Source organism: Portunus trituberculatus, chromosome 38 (genome assembly GCF_017591435.1).
Source record: "Portunus trituberculatus isolate SZX2019 chromosome 38, ASM1759143v1, whole genome shotgun sequence".
In the NCBI taxonomy this organism is placed as follows: domain Eukaryota; kingdom Metazoa; phylum Arthropoda; class Malacostraca; order Decapoda; family Portunidae; genus Portunus; species Portunus trituberculatus.
This window is the reverse complement of record NC_059292.1, coordinates 12,111,190-12,132,117: the sequence shown is the minus strand read 5'-3', so window position 1 is coordinate 12,132,117 and position 20,928 is coordinate 12,111,190. Positions and strand designations below refer to the sequence as shown.

The 20,928-nt window shown below is 40.5% G+C and overlaps 1 protein-coding gene across 2 annotated transcripts in view; it reads left to right on the top strand.

Annotated features, from left to right (window-relative positions):
• Nucleotides 1–20,928, top strand: part of LOC123514819 (chitinase-3-like protein 1) — a 103,153-nt gene that overhangs the window by 9,980 nt on the left and 72,245 nt on the right. Inside the window, exons 1-5 of one of the 2 annotated variants that reach the window (XM_045273035.1) lie at nucleotides 935–1,139; nucleotides 2,452–2,594; nucleotides 5,280–5,432; nucleotides 19,353–19,484; nucleotides 19,752–20,009. In XM_045273035.1, the coding sequence (XP_045128970.1) occupies nucleotides 995–1,139; nucleotides 2,452–2,594; nucleotides 5,280–5,432; nucleotides 19,353–19,484; nucleotides 19,752–20,009 (831 nt within the window). In that variant the 5' untranslated portion in view covers nucleotides 935–994. Of the gene's footprint in view, nucleotides 1–934; nucleotides 1,140–2,451; nucleotides 2,595–5,279; nucleotides 5,433–19,352; nucleotides 19,485–19,751; nucleotides 20,010–20,928 lie in introns of those variants that run through there. The other variant, XM_045273036.1, reaches the window with a different exon arrangement.

Below are 20,928 nucleotides of genomic sequence, written 5' to 3'. Positions count from 1 at the left end.
ACATGGTATAAATAAAAAAGATAAAAAAGTCATATTTATCTGAGAAACATAACTGGTTGCTTGTTCTTTTAACAGCTAACTCCCCTTTCTTGAACCTCCCATTATAGTTAAACAAAAAATCCAAATTTCTATACTCACAGATCCCTCAATATCCTCATCCCCTAGTTGAAGATTATAATTGGTTCTACTTTTTTTTTTTTTTAATGCAGGAGGGGCAACAAAAAATGAAAAAAATAAAAAAGACCCATTGGGTTGTCCATTGCTGACAACGTCTAATTTGGTCACGCGTGTGTAATTCACTACGGTCGTCTGCTGGTCACCCAGCCAGTCTTCCCCATTACGGACTGGGCTCAGAGCTCATAGACCGATCTTCGGGTAGGAGTGAGACCATAACACACACTCCACACAGCGGGAAAGCGAGGCCACAACCCCTCGAGTTACATCCTGTATCTATTTACTGCTAGGTGAACAGGGGCTACACATTAAGAGGCTTGCCCATTTGCCTCGCCGCTTCCCGGGACTCGAACCCGGGCCCTCTCGATTGTGAGCTGAGCGTGCTAACCACTACTGTGTGTGTGTGTGTGTGTGTGTGTGTGTGTGTGTGTGTGTGTGTGCGCGCGCGTGTGTGTGCGCGCGCGCGTTTTATATCATATTTTTAAGGAAATAATCATAACCTTGATACACTAACCCATAATACAATATAATCATGCAAGTGTTCACATAAGTGTTTTATGAGTGATTGCGATATCAGTTACATTGGTAATACTCGTATCTCACAGTGGTCCTTCATTCACTACATATAGCAATTCATGGTCTCACCAAGGAAATTTGTCATGGAAACAACTATGCGGGGACACTCACACAGATATTCTTATTTAGAGCAGTCGGCACCTCGTTGATTTCCGTCCGGTGTTGCCGCTCCGCACTCAAATGAAGGACAGGAATGTGGCGGTTCTTGGAATCTGATTGATAAGATGATTTCATCTGAGTACTTATGAAAGCCAACACAGCCACAGGCTTAATAATATTTCGTGCAGCGCTGCAGCTTGAAGACATGTGTCGGTACAGGCTCTCGGCCGCCGTGGTAGTGGCTCTTGTGGCAGTCCTTGCCTTGCCCATCCCCACTCGAGGCTATGGAGGTGAGTAAAGAAAGTTTGGGAAGTCACCGCAAGCAGCCACTCCGGTAATAAAAGAATCCTTTTGAATCATGTCACTATGTTAAGTATCATCAAATAAATTAAAGGTCCTATGAATTAGATGAGTCTGTAAAGCAAATGTTTGTATCCATTGAACTACTCGCAATGTAGCCTACAGTACATAGTGGCTGTGGTCCCCAGAGGAGATCAATACCTAGCACCGGCACAAGTGTAAGAGAAATACGAAAGGAAATGTGGGGTTTTTAATTGACACATGAGTGATGATCACAAAGTGATACTTATCCCCTTCAATGTTAAGATAAATTTGAGTCTCAAATCATAGTCACTGAGGTGCGTGAGCTGCTACTACCAGACACCTTGACATTAGCAAAAAAATAACATTTTTGTGACGATTGGCTGTAGAAATAAAAGCTTTAGAAAATACTTTTTTGACTAAGATAAAAGTCCACATTTAGGAGGCTTGCTAGGTGAAGATATACATACTTTTGCCATAAACGGTAGTCGGTTTCTCCGAGAATTATCAGGCCCACTGATTTACATTGCAATGTTGTAGCGGAACGTACGGTAGAAAGGAGTTAGTATGGCAATTTAAATTGTTTCTATGTACATCCAGTACAATAAAGGGCTGTATGAAACGATAAGTTATATTTTGTCCTAAATACACGATATTCACTGTGGTAAAAAAAAATGATAGTAATTAGGCTATAAAGAGAGTTTAGTGATGGTGTTCAGTGCTTCACTTACTTCAGTTACGAAGTGAGGATCTGCTGGTAATATGCATGTGACAAACCTTGAATCAAAACATAACACTGAAGTTAGCAGTCCACATTTTCATCTATTACTATCAAGAGATAATGAGTAAAAGAGAATTAATTATTTATAGCAGATGTCCTGATGCTTCCTTTTTTTTTATTTATTTATTTATATTTTGTTCAAAATGAATGTCCAAAAGAAAGAAGATTGAAAACTGAGAATATAACATTCAAGGAATTAATCCTAAACTTAAAAGGAAGAATATTCTTGATGACTCTCCCTACGAATAAAATAAGCTGTTCATTGGTAATAAAGAAAGCGGAATAACTGAGTGTGATGTGCCTGACAGACGTGAGTAGTGGTTAAATGAAATACGCGAGGAATAACAAGAGGGAGGAAGTGGTGTTTTGTTCACTTGATTGAAGAGGTGAAGGCGGTGTGATGGATGAGGACGTGTAACTAATGCTGGTATATATGTATAGTAAATAGCGATAGTGCATGCATATACAGTGACTGAAAATTGCTTATCATTTATCTTCAGATGAGTTGGTGTGTTACTTCTCGTCGTGGGCTCGGTGGCGGCCAGGCAACGGTATGTTTGACGTGGAGGACGTGGATCCCTTCCTATGCACCCACATTGTGTTCAGCTTCACAGGACTTAGCAACGTTACCTGGGAACTGGAGGTGAGCATTGAGCACCTCTTGTCCTGTTTTCCTTCACCGCATCGTTATTCACTTATTTTCTGTTTCCATGCTCTGTCTCGTTATTTATCTCTTTTCTGCATTACTTTTCCCTCTCCTTTCCCTTATAGCGTTAGTTCTTTCTCTTTCTATACTTTATCTGCATTTCGTTTCACATTTCCTTCATCTCTTCCTTCTCTTCATCTATAGTATCACACCTCTCCTTCCTTGAAGCGTGTATCTTCTTCCCTCATCTAAACTTATTCCTCTTACCTTGACTCTCTCATTATCTTTACTACTTTTTTTCTCTCTTCTATATACTGTATAAAGAAGTTATTCTTTATAATACCTAGAAAAGTACTGGGAGTGTAGGAGTAATGATGATTGATGAAAGTGAAGACCATGGAGCTGGAGGAAATAACGAAGAGATAAGTAATAAGTAGCAACACAAAGAGGTGAGAGGGGCCTTACACCAACAGGAATAACTAAGAGGAAATACCGAAGTGAAGCAAGAGGAGACTTAGGAAAAATATCAGATAAAAAAAACGTGAATTTTGAGAATAACGAAGATAACAAATGAACAAGATATAAAAAGAGAACACGTAATATTCAACGATAAACACACACACACACACACACACACACACACACACACACACACACACACACACACACACACACACACGGCCCGGTAGCTCAGTGGTTAGAGCGCTGGCTTCACAAGTCAGATGACCGGTCAGATGACCGGGGTTCGATTCCCCGGCCGGGTGGAGATATTTGGGTGTGTCTCCTTTCACGTGTAGCCCCTGTTCACCTAGCAGTGAGTAGGTACGGGATGTAAATCGAGGAGTTGTGACCTTGTTGTCCCGGTGTGTGGTGTGTGCCTGGTCTCAGGCCTATCCGAAGATCGGAAACAATGAGCTCTGAGCTCGTTCCGTAGGGGCTGTCTCGTCAGAGACTGCAGCAGATCAAACACACGCACACACACACACACACACACACACACACACACACACACACACACATGAAGCCATGGGAGACACAACAACGTGAAATGTTGATGTCACACACTGAAACTACAGATGATATAGGAAAATTCTGAAACAGTATCATCGGAGATTTAAATAGAAAGAGAATATACTTGGAAATAATAATAAAAATAAATGCAACAGACTTACGGGACAACTAGCAGGTTGAACATAAAATGGAATGCCTGATGTCACTATGGAGAAAATGTTTTTGTTTTTACTTCTTTATTTTTATTTATCTATATTTATTTATTTATCTATTTATTTTATTTATTTGTTTTTTTTTTTTTTGCATCGGAGACGATATAGCGAATGAAGGAATTTAAGTTGATAGGAAAATCAGGAAGAGTGACTGAGGGGGTGAAGCAATCTGGAATAAATGAAACAGCACCTTATGTTTGTTGATACTAATGGGGAAAATAAAGATCTCTATGTGTGCCAAATTAGTACGAGTTCTAAAAAATAAATTATACAGAAAGTATAATAAAAGGAAAATTTGACATGAGTAAAGGTCTCTTCTATCATATCCACCCAGGTCTTATAGAGACAATTATTAAGCCCGGATGGATATGAAAGAAGAACATTTTACTGGAATGAATGGACGGTTACAAGATAAGAGAGTAGAAAGGAAATGGTTAGGTATGTCCATTTCATCTATTTACTTATTTTTTCTATTGTCCGTATACTTATCTAATTCTAGTTTTATTGCGTATAGGAACTTGCTAAAATCATAACATTATAATCAATACAAATTGGCTGTTTTATGGAATCGGTGAAGTAAAATTCCAATTAAAATATACATGAAAAAACAAAACAGATATCTGACACATAGATATGACCTAGATCCACACATTGCCTGTCACCTGAACCGTTACCCCTTCTCCCGTCTCTATTCTGTTCCTCTCTCCACTCCGCTCCCTCTCCCTACCCTCCCTAAAATCGGTGCGCGGCAGTGTTGATATTTCAAAAGGCATTAAATAAAATTGATATTGGAAAGGGTGTCGTGACTGTAATCCCTTTCACCCTGCCAATCAATCAAATAGACGGCTACAGCGCTCGACCTGCATTGCTTCCCCTTGTTATCTCCCGCGTGCGGCGAAATAAGGAGCAACGTCTTTATCTCCCTTCATACGCTCCACTATTTTATAACTTGTTGGCTGCCTTCAAAGTCTTTGTCCCAGATACCTACTTGTCTTTTTTTATTGTTGAGATGGATAAGGAGTAGCTTTGTACGAGGGAGGAAGATCGTCAGTTTTGCTGAAACGTTTATGACAGGGATAAGAATTATGTTTAATTAACTAGTCTAACTCGAAACTTAAGCAAATTTATTAATACTCAACTTCACCTAATCTCTAGTTTGCATCTAATCCTAGCCCGAACCGACTTAATTAGTGATGAATTGCGATGCCAGACCGAATGAGTTAGTGGCATGGGATAGAAATGTAGTATAGCTATGCACTATAGTTTCGAGTGGACCAAAGAAGCTTATCTGAATCTATACTCTATGATAAGAGGCAGGGAACAATGTCTTCTCTGTCAGCAAATCATAGGAACTATGACAGAGGGGAAATGTAAACCAGACTGGGACTGATTGTGATGTTATCAAATTTCTAACCATGACCTTGATAAAACTTTGTGCTTCTGTCCGTGTCTCCCTCAGGTACTGGATCCTTGGAACGAGCTATGCCCAGATGAGGAGGGAGGACATTACTGTGCCTTCGACAGATTTGTAAAACTTAAAGAAAAGAACCCAAAGCTGAAGACACTGCTGGCGGTGGGCGGCTGGAGGGAAGGCTCCGAGGATTACTCGGTGGTGAGTGCCAAATATATATATTATTGATTAAGAGTTCTTTGCCTGTCTACATATCTTCTTTGCTTAACGAATTCATATTCTTTACGGCAATTAAACACAAGTTGAAGATAAAACCTATTCTATCCGATACAGAATAAAGATAAGGAAATTCCAAATATCACACACACACACACGCACACACACACACACACACACACACACACACACACACACGCACGCACGCACGCACGCACACACACACACACACACACACACACACACACACACACACACACACACACACACACACACACACGCACGCACTTACAGAGCGCTGGCAGATACACACACACATACACACACACACACACACGTCTGGCTGTCTTGTCAGAGACTGCAGCACACACACACACACACACACACACACACACACACACACACACACATAGAAAGATAGGGTTTATTGACCACAACAGTACAACGATTACATATTAATTATTACATAATTTGATATTCCATAATTACATACTAAATTAGTCTTTGATACTCATCTCAATGGCAACTGTTGTCCAACATAATTTATTTGTAACTTCTTCTAGGAGGAGGTAGTAGACATCTATCGAAACGATAATTCACTCCCAGCGAGGTCTAATAGCACTAGGTCAGGGGTGCTGTAAAATTTCTATTAAAGCTAGTTGTGATCTCACTGAACGTTTCCCTTTGTGTCTCACAACTTACAAATGAGATTTCAATATTCACCACCAGCTTTGGCTTACCTCTACCTCTGACCATCCTGGTGAACTAGCCTTCAACTTTACTATCCTTCATGACCTAGAGTAGCTGGTGCAACACCCTACTCGCATTCCTGACCGTCTTTAAGACACACTCAACATTCTTGATTTTTTCTTTACCTCTAATTCTTCTACTGCTGTTACCCTATCATCTCCGTTGGGCTCCTTTTATGACAATCTCATTTCTGTATCTTGTCCTATTTCTCCAATTCCTCCTCAGGATCCCCCAAAACGGAGGTGCCTCTGACGTTTTGCCTCTGCCAGTTGGGGGAGGGGGGACCTGAGGAGGTATTATGCTGATTTTCCCTGGAATTGCTGTTTCCGTGTCAGAGACCTATCTCTTTGTGCTGAATGCATAACAGAGGTGATAGTGTCTGGCATAGAGGCGTAAATTCCTCATCCTTTTTTCTCAACCTAAACCTTCTAAACCTTGGTTTAACACAGCCTGTTCTCGTGCTATACATGATAGAGAGGTTGCCCACAAAAGGTACTTGAGCCTTCCATCTCCTGAATAACATAAACCTAACCTAACGTATTCTACCCGGGGGGGCTGCGCACCCCCGCATCCCCTCTCTAGGACAATAACCTAACCTTAACATAAACCTAACCTAACGTATTCTACCCGGGCATCCCCCTCCCCTCGTTAAACCACTAACCTAAACTACCGTATCCTAGCTTAGGGGTTGCTTTCCCCCCAAAACGGTTCTCTTATAGCTTCACAAAATATGCCCTATCTCTACCAATACCCCTCCTCACAATACCTTAACGAAAGGTTGAAGGTCCTGGCATTGGGACATCCTCTTCTCGATTGTCGTTAAGTTCACTGTCCTCCATGGGGACATCAGGAGCGATGATATCCCAGTAATCATATTCGCAACATTTACAACTAATGTCACTGGTGGCCATGGCTGAACTGCGCACACAGATGTCTCTGGGCACCTGTCTGTCCAGCTGTGCCCCGCCTACGAATACTTATAGCAAATTCCCATTGGCGCAGCTCGTGGTGTTAAGTGGTGGTGGCACGTCATTGGACAAAAGAACTATATAGACACAATAAGAATCCTATTCAGCAGTTACCCACAAACCCCAGCTATAAACAAATGCAGGTCAGTGTACTGCTCATTTCCGAGTGTGATGGAGCTCCGTGGCTCGCCGCAGCTTGCTGGACTTAAGATAACTCGCCGAACACCGCACATTCGTGGACCTATTGCAGCGTTATTATTCATTTGCGGCAGATAGTGTACTTAATGAAAATGTTGTAAATAGTAAGAACAACAAATCATGTAGAATTTATTGTAAGAAACTGTAACAACCAACCAAATCATTGTGGACTTAGATTCTGCAGGCACCGGAATATTCATTTAATTACTATGGCCTTACAAAAGCCGTCCCCACATTAAAAACATCACAGATATGTTGTATAGTAAGTACTCTATCACCTTGGATGGTTGTTTCAATAATTAGAAAGGAGGTGCCATTCTTGACTTTTTCCCCTATTTATGCAGTAGTATAATAATATCATTCTGGTAGCAAGCTTTTAAATAATAAGTTAGTTAATATGGTAACTGGCTACGCTGATCCGGGAAACAGCGCAACCTTCGGCACCCAGCCACCCAATCTCCATATTGCTTAATTCAGTTTGCAAGTCTTTCGTGACGGCAGCAGGGGTCGGGTTAGTAGCTACTGCTACATTTAATTAAAAGACTCTTACTTACACACTTACAGTAATAATGTTGATTGTAGTAGGTGGCAACTTTTAACTTAGAGGAACATATACTCGCTCTGTAGTGGCCGCCCAGTCCTGCCCCGCCTCCCTACCCAACACTGACCACTCCCCCACTCCCGGTTTGTTAACTTTGTATAGAACTGTGCGGCGCTGCGCTGGCAGGACGTGTAGCACTGAGAAGGGAGACAGAATAGTGAGAGTAACAAAAAGAATGGCGTGTTGGTAGCCTCTCAGTAAGCAAAGGTTAACTATTTATAAACGGTTGAAGGCACTTAAGGCTGTATGAGAGAGAGAGAGAGAGAGAGAGAGAGAGAGAGAGAGAGAGAGAGAGAGAGAGAATGAGTATTAAGTGCTATACAAAGAAAAATCAACCTTCAGGCCAACTTTCACTTGATATACAGTTTATATATCCGTCATTTAAATGCACATTTATGCGTACATGTTTACATCTACATGCACATGTATATTTACATGTGTGCATCACCTTGTTCAGCCATATATGTTTGCCCAAAGACAGCTTCCCACCTCTTACAAAAGTCTACCAAAGCTGGAAAACATTGTATTATCTAATTTGTGTGTATGATTTCCCGTCTAAATCTTCGTGGCACAGTATGGCACGACTATTGCGAGTCCATCAAGGTCACAAAATTAATATGGTAGGCAGCCTCGAAACATGGACATAAGACGAAAAATAAGGAGCGTAATTTGGGCGTTCTCATGTATTTTCAATGAGCTGCTGGTAATGTTTTGTGTGTAAGGGGGGTGGTAAGGGCAGCAGCTGACCAATAACGCGCTGGCTTCACTTTTGTGACATCATGCAGCCTTCTGTTCATTTCTGGGATCCCAGATGTGTTCTTTTTCTCTCTACAACTCTAACATCACCTTCTCTACACCTGCTGGAGACCACATTTTTAAAGCTTCATCAGTGACGTCACGATGTAAATAAAGTCACAAATCGACTAGCAAGACCATGTTGGTCTTGATTTGCGACTCCTTTCTAGAGTCGCTAGGCGCCGATTGCAAGTCGAGAACTCTACGTACGTAAGAAAACAGTCGCAAATTGACATGTGTGAACCCGCCTTTATTCACACACACACACACACACACACACACACACACACACACACACACAGGGAAGCAGAGATGGTTGGATTACAAGAAATAATTAAAGATCAGTTGAAGGAAGACAAAAAAGAAAGGTCCAAGGAACTGGTTAATGTAATGAAGAATAAGGAAACATTGATAAGGGAAATAGCAGAAAAGAAGAAGTGTGTTAATATTTGGGATGAAAGAACAAAATATAACATATAAGCCTAAGAGAATTAAGGAAGAATTAAAAACGGTAAGAGATCTGTTCAAAAATCTAAATGATGATGAAAAAAAAGACCTACAAGAAGAAGTGGAAGAGATCCATAGACTGGGTCCGTATAAGGAGGAGTGAGCAGACCGATTAAAGTAGTACTGAAGTCACAACAATCTGCGGAGGATATCCTATATAGAACATCAAAGTTAAGAGAGATAGAAGGTTGTAAAGAGGTGTTTGTGAGAAAGAATAGAAATGAGGAAGAGAGAGAAGATATAAGGAATTGTTGGAAGAGGCGAGAAGGAAAAATGATGAGCGGTCTGAGGAGGAAAGAGAAAGTTTTTGGAGAGTTATAGGAGAGAGAGTCAGAAAGTGGTATGTGGAAAGAAGGAATGCGGAGGAACCCCTAGAGGGAGCAGTGGGTGGACCGTAATGTATACTAATATAGATGGGATACTGTCAAGTAGATTGGAATTGCAAGACTATATGATGGTGGAGAAGCCTGATATAGTGTGTTTGACTGAGACAAAATTGCATGAAAAACAAAGATAAATTTGGATAATAAATATAATATATGGAGAAAGGATAGAGAGTAAAGGTGGAGGAGGAGTTATGATTATGACGAAGAAATAAATAAATGTGGATAAGGTTTGGTATGGGAAGAACAACGCAGAAGTGATAAGCATAAGGATAAAAAGTGATGGAAAAGAATTAATAATCATGGTGACCTATGTACCTCCTAAAACAAATTCTTGGACATTAAGGAATACGACAATATGATCAAGGATACTTTACAGAGTTTGGAAAGTGTATTATCTGGAAAAGAAAGGTGATACTAGTAGGAGATTTTAATTGTAAGGAGGTGGATTGGGAAAATCTAGTAAGTGGTGTTGGAGAGGAAGCATGGGAGAGAGATTTCTTAATCTAATGATGGAAAATATGATGGAACAGAGGGTGAAGGAAAATACTAGATATAGAGGAGATGATGAACCAGCTAGACTGGATTTGGTGTTAACAAGAGAAGTGTACCTATGTGGAGATATACAATACAAATGTCCTTTGGGAAAGAGTGATCATGTGGTTATGGAAATGCAGATAGCAACAACACAGCGAAGGAAGACGAGACATACAGGAGTGGTAGATTGAATTATAGAAAGATGGACACAGAAAGTTTGAAAAATTATTTCAGAAAATTAGATTGGGAGGAGATGTTACAAATCAGAGAAGTGCAAAAAAATATGAGATTTTTATGAAATATTATAAAGAAGGAGTTATGAAATTTGTACCAAAGTATAAACCGAGAGAGGAAGGAAGAAAGGATTGGTTTAATGCAACTTGTGTTAAGGCTAAGGAAAAGAGAGATGTGGCTTGGAAAAGATGGAAAAGAGCAGGAATATACTAAATAAGGAGAATTATAGAGTGGCGAGAAATGAGTATGTGAGGGTAAGGAGGAGGAAGAAAGAAAATTTGAAAAAGATATTGTAGACAAGAGTAAGGAACATCCAAAATTGTTTTACAGGTTCATAAATGGTAAACTTAAAAGAGAGAGTCCATTGAAAGATTAAAAGGAGAGCAAGGGATAGTAGATGACCCTAAGAATATAGCGGAATTGCTAAATAATAGGTTTCAGCAAGTATTTACTAAAGAAACAATGTTTGTAAAGCCTCAGAATGTACAAGGAAATGTGCACATGGATGACATTAAGATACCTAAAAAGGAGTTATATAAAATGTTGGAGGAACTTAAAGATGATAAAGCGATGGGACCAGATGAAGTTTCAGGAAAATTATTGAAGGAGTGTAGAGAAGAATTGATTGATCCATTATATGATATTATAAGGTGTTCATTGGAAACAGGGGAAGTACCAGTAGAGTGGAAAAGAGCTGAAGGGAGGCAGTAAGGAAGAGCCTCTTAACTATAGACCTGTGTCTCTAACAAGTGTGGTCGGTAAGATTTGTGAGAGGGTGATAAAGAAATATTGGATACGGTTCCTGGAGGATCATAAGTTATTATCGGATCATCAATTTGGCTTTAGGAAAGGGAGGTCATGTGTAACAAATCTACTGAGCTTTTATTCAAGAGTGGTTGACAAAATACAAGAGAGAGAGGGATGGATGGACTGTGTATATTTGGATTTAAAGAAAGCTTTTGACAAGGTACCTCACATGAGACTGCTATGGAAATTAGAGATTTATGGAGGACTGAAAGGAAAAGTGTTAAAGTGGATGGAAAACTACTTGAGATGGAGGGAGATGAGAACGGTAATAAGGGATGCAAAGTCGGACTGGTTGGTGGTGGAGAGTGGAGTCCCACAAGGCTCAGTGCTGGCACCAATACTTTTCCTTGTATATATTAATGACATGCCAGAGGGAGTAAACAGTTATATTAATTTGTTTGCGGATGATGCGAAGTTGTGTAGGTGTGTGAAGAGTGAAGAAGATTGTGAAATTTTACAGGCAGATCTGGATAAGATTTGGGAGTGGAGCAAGAGGTGGCAAATGGAATTTAATCTGAGCAAAAGTCATGTGATGGAGATGGGAAGAGTGGAAGACGGCCAAGAGGGTCATATAAGATGGGTGAAGAAGTAGTGTTGAAAAAGGTGGAAAAGGAAAAGGATTTGGGAGTGATAATACAAGACCATGGGCAGTTTGAGGCTCATATTGATAAGATGTTTGGAGAAACGTATAATTTGATAAAAATATTGGATTAGCCTTCCATTATATGGATAAAGATATGATGAAGAAATTAATTAGTACGGTAATTAGACCAAGATTGGAATATGCTGGAGTGGTTTGGTCCCCTTATAAAAAGAAGCATATAAGGAAGTTGGAGAGATTGCAGAGAATGGCAACAAAAATGGTTCCGGAATTGGCAGAAATGACCTATGAGGAGAGATTAAAAGAAATGAATTTGCTTACCTTGGAACAAAGAAGAGAAAGAGGAGATTTAATACAGGTTTATAAACTGTTGAACGGACTGGATGAAGTGGATAATGAGCAAATGATGTTGAGAGAGGAAAACTTAAATAGAACTACGAGATCGCATAGTAAAAAGATAGCCAAGGAATATGCTTGAAGGATGTGAAGAAATATAGTTTCCCACAAAGATGTGTGGAGGTGTGGAATGGTTTGAGTGAGGAGGTGGTGTCAGCGAGGAGTGTGCATAGTTTTAAAGGAAAGTTGGATGTGTGTAGATATGGAGACGGGGCCACACGAGTATGATACCCAGGCCCTGTAAAATTACAACTAGGTGAATACAACTAGGTGAATACACACACACACACACACACACACACACACACACACACACACACACACACACACACAGAGATGTATTGAGACGTGGAACAGTTTAAATGAAGAAGTAGTGTCTGCAACGAGTGTGCATACTTTTAAAGTAAGATTGGATAAGTGTAGATATGGAGACGGGGCCACACGAGCATAAAGCCCAGGCCCTGTAAAACTACAACTAGGTAAATACACACTAGATGTAGAAACAGTATATGCAAAGCCACTTGGGAGAAGAGACTCGTGGTGCCCATGGCATATGATTCATACCATCGTGTGACATGAGAATCAATTAAAACAATAAAAGAGTTAGGCCAGAGAGAGAGAGAGAGAGAGAGAGAGAGAGAGAGAGAGCATTCATATAAAATAGTTTGAGGGGTTCTTGTTATTTTACATATGAAAGTATTTGATCAGCTATAAAGTTTGAGTTTTAAACAGATTGACTTAAATCACTGCCAAATAGATCACAAAGACTAATATAGTGTCCGTGAAGTGTGCTCCGTCACACATTATCATAACTCCCTCTGGCCAACTGACATTGCGGCGCCACGTCAACCATCATGGCGGATAGATCTCTCTCGACGGTGGTTTGCTTATGTGTATTATTTCGGCTCCAAGGCACGTAAGTATACCCCTACCCATTTTTGGATAATGAGAATTAGGTCCTATGGACAAGTGGTTACTGTTCGTGGAGGGAAGTGTTTTTAATTGTTACTGTATAATCTAATTTTTGTCTGATTATTCCACCTTGTTCAAATTTCAGTAAATATTTACTCTCGCCATTCTCACGCACTTTTTTTTTTTTTTTTTTTTTTCTGATAGAGTTGGTGGTATGTTAAGACAAGGCACACCGCTACTTACTAATGGTACTTACTAATGGCACCATCTGCTGGAGGATCGCCGCCTGGCAGCTAGATTACGTAATTGTTACAGGGGAGGGGGGGCGGTGCACCAAGAAGTAATTTCCCCTAGGGCGCCAAAATGGCTAGGGCCGGCCCTGCAACAACATCCAACAAGCACGCTTTTCCCCTATGGGTCTAACTAAAGGCACCACAAACTTCTCTTGCTAACTTTCTGCACCACCAAAAAGCCATATTTGAGAGAATGGTTGCCTTCTCGTATATATGTTATCACAATGAGAGTTTCATTAATCCTCACTGTCATTCCATTGCCACCAATATTGTCCTTGTCTTCAAACCAAAATTCAGCTACCTCACTCCAGAAAGATCTTCAATCCAACAAGATGTTTATATCAAGTTTAAGGTATTTATTTCACCACAGTTCTGTGATTCCAGGATTTTTTTTATGTAAGAGGGGATAACTGGCCAAGGGCAACATAAACAAAAAAGAAAAAAAGATCAACTTTGTTTTTAGTCCCCCTTGCAGGTCCAGGAGAGTTAGCCAAAAGAAAGGGATAAATGTCTTGAAACCTCCCTCTTAAATGAAATCAAGTCTTAGGAAATTGGATATACAAAAATAGGTAGGGAGTTTCAACAGAGAAAGGTATGAATCATTGAGAGTAGTGGTTAACTCTTGCATTAGAGAGTTGAACAGAGTAAGGGTGAGAAAAAGAAGAAAGCCTTGTGCAGCAAGGTTACAGGAGGATGGGAGGAATGCAGTAAGCAAGATTAGAAGATCACTTAGCATGAAAATAGTGGTAGAAGATAGATAGAGATGCAACATTCCGGCAGTGAGAAAGAGGCTGAAGACATTCAGTCAGAGGAGGGGAGATGATAAAACAAAATGCCTTTGATTCCACCTTATCTAATAAAACTGAGTGGAACCCTCCCATACATGTGAAGAGTACTAAATACATGAGTGGATAAGAGCCTTGTACAGAGTTGGCAGTTGGGGAGAAAAACTGGCAGAGACACTAGGAAGCCTAACTACATAGAAGTTGTTTTAACAAGAGATGAGATGTGAAGTTCCCAGTTTGAATTATAAGTAAAGGACAGATTGAGGATATGCATTACAGAAGGTGGGGGACAGTTGAGTGTCATTGAAGAAGAGGGGATAGTTGTTGGGAAGGTTGTGTCAAGTTGATAGAAGTGAGTTTTTCAGACATTGAACACTACTCAGTTTTCTCTGCCCCAATCAGAAAACTTAGAAAGATGAGAAGTCAGGTATTCTTTAGCGGGGCTGTTTCTAGCTTTGTGGGGGCCCTAGGCAAGATGCTGTTTGTGGGGGCCCTAGATTTCAATTTTTCGTCGGAGTCCCTGGGTGACTTAGGAAATTTTAAATTTTCCAAGCTACCTAGGGGGCCCCCTGGTGGCTTAGGGGCCTTAGGCAATCGCCTTGTCCACCTATAGCTAGAAATGGCCCTGTTCTTTAGCGTCCCTGCTGGAACTGTTAACTTACTGAAGAGTCGGTCATCTCTGAAAAAAAGTGGAAAAGTGTAGGGTGGTATCATCATTGTAGGAGTGGATAGGACAACAAATTTGGTTTGGAAGATCATTGATGAATGATAGAAAGAGTATGGGTGACAGGACAGAACCCTGAGGAACACCACTGTTAATAGGTTTAAGAGAAGAACCCTAGCTGTCTACCAGTTTCAATAAAATGGTTGGAGAGGAAACTTGAGATGAAGTTGCAGAGAGAAGGATAGACACCATAAGAGAGAAGTTTTGAGATCAGAGCTATGTGCCAAGGCACAAGCAAAAGTTTCACCAAAGTCTAAAAGAGGATGACCAAGATTCAGTAAGGAAAGTCATAAGATCACCAGTAGAGCAGTCTTGACAGAAGCCATTTTGGCGATCAGATACTAGAAGATTGTGAAGTGACAGATGTTTAAGACTTACCATTGAGTATAGATTCAAAGACTTTCGACAAGCAAGAGATTAAAAGGTACAGGGCAATAGTTTGAGGGATTAGAATGGTCATTCTTTGTAGGAACAGGTTGAATGTAGGCAAACTTCCAGTAAGAAGGAAAAGTAGAAGTCAATAGACAGAGTTGGAAGAGTTTAGCCAAGCAAGTTGCAAGCACAGAAGCACAGTTTTTTGCGAACAATAGGAGGGACCCTATCAGGTCCATAAGCCTTCTGAGGGTTTGGCCCAGCTGGGGCATGGAAAGCATCATTTCAAAGGATTTTGATTCAAGATATGAAATAGTCAGGGAGAAAAAGAGGGACAAGCCCAGAATTATACAAGGTTATTAGCAAACGTTTGAGAGAAGAGTTCAGCTTTAGAGACAGATGTGATGGCAGTGGTGCCATCAGGATGAAATAAAGGAGGGATAGATGAAGAAATAAGATTATTGGAGATGTCTTTGACCAGGTGCGAGAAGTCTTGAGTGGAGTTGGATTTTGAAAAATTTTGACATTTTCTGTTTATGAAGGAATGTTTAGCAAGTTGGAGAACAGACTTGGCATGATTCTAGGCAAAAATACAAAGTGCATGAGATTCAGGTGATGGAAGACTCTAGTATCTTTTGTTAGCAACCTTTTTATATATGGCATAAGAACAGGTTGTTAAATCAAGGCTTAGAAGGTTTAGGTAGAAAAAAAATGAGGAATATACACCTCCATGTCAGTCTCTCACCTGTAATGCATTCAATACATATTGATGGATCTCTAACACAGAAATTGTTAAGAGAGTAGAGGATTCTTCCCCTGAAGACAAAGGAAACTGAGAAATCCTTCTCCCTTTTATTTTGTTATCTAAGATTAAGTCTATATGGTGGGTGGTGGGTGGCCCGGCACAAGCGGATTCCCAACCACTGGTTGTACAGGCTTCATGTCAGTGTCACAGAGTAGTAGTGGAGGTTCAGGGCAGCTCCTGTCCCATGGTGGGGTGGGAAGAGAGTAGCATGGGTGGCCAAGTTATTGGGTGCGGCTTGGTGGAATCCTGGGTCCCGGAGAAGCGCCGTGGCGTTAGGGGCAAAAATGGGATGGGTACAATACACAGTGCCCACAGATGAGGCTTGAGTGGCAGCATCAGGCAGGCAGGCTTGGCCAGAGGCTCAGGAAGTGGAAGGATAGGTATGGGGCTTTAGGGACGGGGTTGCATCATGCCAGAAGGTAAAGAATATGAGAGCTGTGTGCTTTGCCTGTGGGAAGGGCAAGGCTCTGGTAGTTAATGCACTTTGCCAAAGGGTGAGCAAAAGGATCTCTGGGAGTTAAGTGCTTTGCCAGAGGGAAAGGTGGGAATATCTGGGAGCTAAGTGCTTCACTGGAAGGAGGGAAGGGGGAAAGAGTTGTTGTCCTTGATGGGAGAGAAAGGGGAAAGAGGAGTTGCTTCCGGTTCTGGGGGCGAGACCAACCTGGACATACTTACCAAGCACTCCTGCTGTGGCTTATATACTCCTTGGGGCTGCAGTGGACATGTGATGCACATGCACCAACTGCATTCAGACTCCTAGTTTGGCCATGGCATCGTTATCGTTGGCAGCAGTGTCACAGAAGCGGTGTCACAGAAGCAGTAATCATCCAGGGAAAATTAACATAATACCTCCACATCTCCCCCCAACTGGCACAGGCAGAACACCAGAGGCACCTCTGCTTTGAAAGATCCTGAGGAGGGATTGGAGAAATAGGACAAGATAGAGATATGAGATTGTGCTTAGAGGAGCCCAAAGGAGAAAATTAGGTAACCGCATAAGCAGAAGGATTAGAGGTAAGGAAGAGATCAAGAATGTTTGGTGTGTCTCAAAGACTGTCAGGAAAACGAGTAGGGTGTTGCACTAGTTGCTCTAGGTCATGTAGGATAGCAAAATTGAAGGCTAATTCACCAGGATGGTCAATGAAGGGAGAGGAAAGCCAAAGCTAGTGGTGAACATTGAAATCTCCAAGGATGGAGATCTCTGTAAAAGGATAGAGAGACAAAATGTGCTCCACTTTAGAAGTTAAATAGAGGCTATTGTAAGTTGCCTCAGACACCTGTGTTTTAGTGAGGAAAAGAATATGAGGTTTACTAGAGAAGAGCTGGTGTTCTACAGATTGAAAATTAGATATGAGACTGAAAATTTTGCAAAAGTTAATGAATGGAAAGGTGAGGAGGATGTCAAGACATTTATGGTCGATACTGAGAGAGCAGTCTGACCTGGGGACATTTATGGTCCTCTCCCTGGTAGGGGACTCTGGTATAGGAGTTATCATCTACACACACAATACATATATACATGGATATATACTATCTTACCAACATACCCAAACAAATACCTGTTATACTTGAGTGTGATGAAAGTTAGTGCATGTTTGGGTGATTGTAAAAGCAAAATGTAACTGATTGCGTAGCAGGCAAGGGATAGTAAAAAGAATTATCATAGTAGCAAATTATGCATAACTGATTCAAATAACAGAGAAGACCTTTACTCCCTTACCATTTATTGGGTGAAGCAGGATGTTAGCCTCTTGAAGTTTGATAGCTTTAAGCTAGCAACAGATGCATGAATTTATATTTGTGCCTTGCACTAGACTGGAAGGAATTTATCTAGGAAAAGCTGATCCTAATGTAGTGGCAGCTGTGCCAGGGACTGTATCTGGTCATAACATCATCAATCACACAGTTCGAAAGAAAGTCCTTATTCTTTGTCTTCTTTGAGTGTAAAATTTCTTGATTTCAAGGTTGTAATACAGATGACATATTTAGAGGAAAGATAAATGTAGAAAATTGTTTTCCCAAGACATTGGAATGTGCCAAACAGTTGGTTAGATGAAATGGATTTTGCTGTATTCTTCCAGTTCATATTTGTTACAATGAGCTTATGCAGTTAGTATGATATGATCATTGAAAGTATCTGTAAACATTTATTAGCTTATCCTTGTTTTTTATTGTTTGCATAATAATGGATGGATAAATTTGTTACATCTGTTAAATATCTTGGATGTCATGTGTTTTCAAGCACAGCCAACGTGTGTGTCTGCAGCATTTGTACAATTAAGAAAACACTCCACCCTACCTTTAGTGTCTTTGAAGCCTGATGGTGCTCTTTCTCCAGCTGTTGGTAATGTTTTCTAGGGATGTGCTCTGGACTAAGTTTTCATTAGACACCATAATCAGCAAAGCTTTTTTTAGTCGCAGATAAGATGCTCTATACGATGGTATTGCTTTAATTTTAGCAGCCAGCATGGTAAATGTTCACACTTGCCTTCCATGTTCAGTTCTCTGTTGTATTCTCAAGCTTGTTTTATTGCCTTCAAACCAGTCAGTGGCATACATTCGTTTTTTTATACCATGTGGGCATTTCACGGGAATTTATGGGCTAAAGGAGATACTTTTGGGGTACCTCTTATCTCAAAGCCCACCCGCTAGGAAACCGTTGCCTTGAGTGAGGAAGCCCACCTACAGTTGGACCGTGGAAAGGATTCGAACCTGTGCGCTTGGAGACCTCACGGACCCTAAAGCACGCATGGTTCCACTGTACCATGGCGGTTTGTTAAACTCATTCCATTAGCACACTGTCAAAGTCTGTTTCTCTTCCTATGCATCATTTATCAGCTTTTGATTATCTCTCACTAAAGCTTCAACATCTTATGTTTTTGTTTCTCCATACCATCATCTTTAGTAAGATGTTGCACAGACATACCACAATCAAGCTTTTGGAATAACTTGCTATGGTATTAGTAATAATAGATGCTTTTTTTCTACTTCTCACTCTTATGTATAAGGAAATTGCATTTTTTTTTTTCATGGCCTTCAAAGAAGAAAAATATCATCAGAAATTGTGTGTCTGACTGGTAGGAGCACACAAGTGTGTTGACCAGGTGTAATTTTGGATTAAGTTAAGTTCCAATTACAGATTTTTGATGGGCAGACCACTTCCTTCTTTTAGTTTTCAAAACCTCAGCAAGAAGATTGTAAACATGTACTACTTTTAATACTACTTCTTTTTTTCAGATGGCAGCAGACCCTTATAAGAGGCAGGTCTTCATCAACAGTGCCATTGCTCGCATCCATAAACATGGCTTTGACGGCCTGGACATGGATTGGGAGTATCCTGGCTCTCGGGGTGGTGCACCCGAGGATAAGGTGGAACAGTGCTTTTGTTTTTACTGATTACATTATTATGTGTGTGTAGATAAAAGATTTTGTGTCAGAATCTCTCTCTCTCTCTCTCTCTCTCTCTCTCTCTCTCTCTCTCTCTCTCTCTCTCTCTCTCTCTCTCTCTCTCTCTCTCTCTCTCTCCAAGATTATGTTTATATTTTTGTTAGGTGACACAATTTCTTTCCGTCATCTCTGATTGGAGGTTAAGTAACCATTGTGGTAGGTTTTAAATAAAAATAACTTGTAATACAGGAGAACTTTGTGACACTGATGCAAGAAATGCGAAGGTCATTTGATGAGTTTGACCCGCCGCTGCTGTTATCCTCTGCTGTGGCTGCAGGGAAGAGTATCATTGATGAAGCGTATGGAGTGCCTCAGCTGGTGCCTGTCATGGATAAGTGGCACATCATGGCCTATGACTATCATGGTGCCTGGGAGAATTTTACCCACCACAATACACCTCTTTGTGGATACTACCTGGATGAGGAAGAATTTCTCACCTTTAATGTGGTGAGTGATTAGATAGGGGACACACACACACACACACACACACACACACACACACACACACACACACACACACACACACACACACATTCCCGTATGTTACAATTAGGTAAATACAATTAGGTAAATACACACACACACACACACACACACAAGGTTCAAGGTGATAGACGAAGAGAAATCTAGAAGAAATGAAGAATATAAAGTGGGAAGATGGAATTATGCCAAGACAGATTTTGGAAACCTAAAGAAATTCTTTCAAGAGACAAATTGGATGAAATTCAAGAGTGCTAAGGGAGCAAATGAAAAGTGGAAGGAATTTATAAAAATATACAAAGAAGGTGAGAAAAATTTGTACCAATAAGACAACATAGAAAGTTGGAAAGCAGGACTGGTTTAACGATAGATGTGAAAAGGCTAGAACAAGAAAAGAGGATGCATGGAAGAGGTGGAGAAGGAAAAACGGATTAAGCAGTGGGAAAGTTACAAAAGAGCAAGAAATGAATATGTGTTGATTAGAAGAAAGAAAGAAAGAAACAAGAAAAGGATATAATTGATAAATGTAAAGACCAACCAAGGCTTTTTACAGACATGTGAACAACAACATCAAAAATAGAAAAGTATTGAAAGTTTAGAAGTAAATGGAGTATACAGTGAAGATCCCAGGAAATGGCAGAGGCTATGAATGGATGCTTTCGGAAGGTATTCACAAAGGAGACTGCTTTTGACAAACCACTGGTAATGGAACAGAAAGGGATTATGAAGGAGTTTCAAGTAACGGTGGAGGAGATCAAGAACATGATGGGGAGTTTAGAAGTGAGAAAAGCTGTGGGACCTGATGGGGTATCAGGATGGATTTTAAGAGAATGCAGGGAGCAATTGGCAGAAAAAGTTTGTGAAGTAATTGATGCCTCATTAAGGG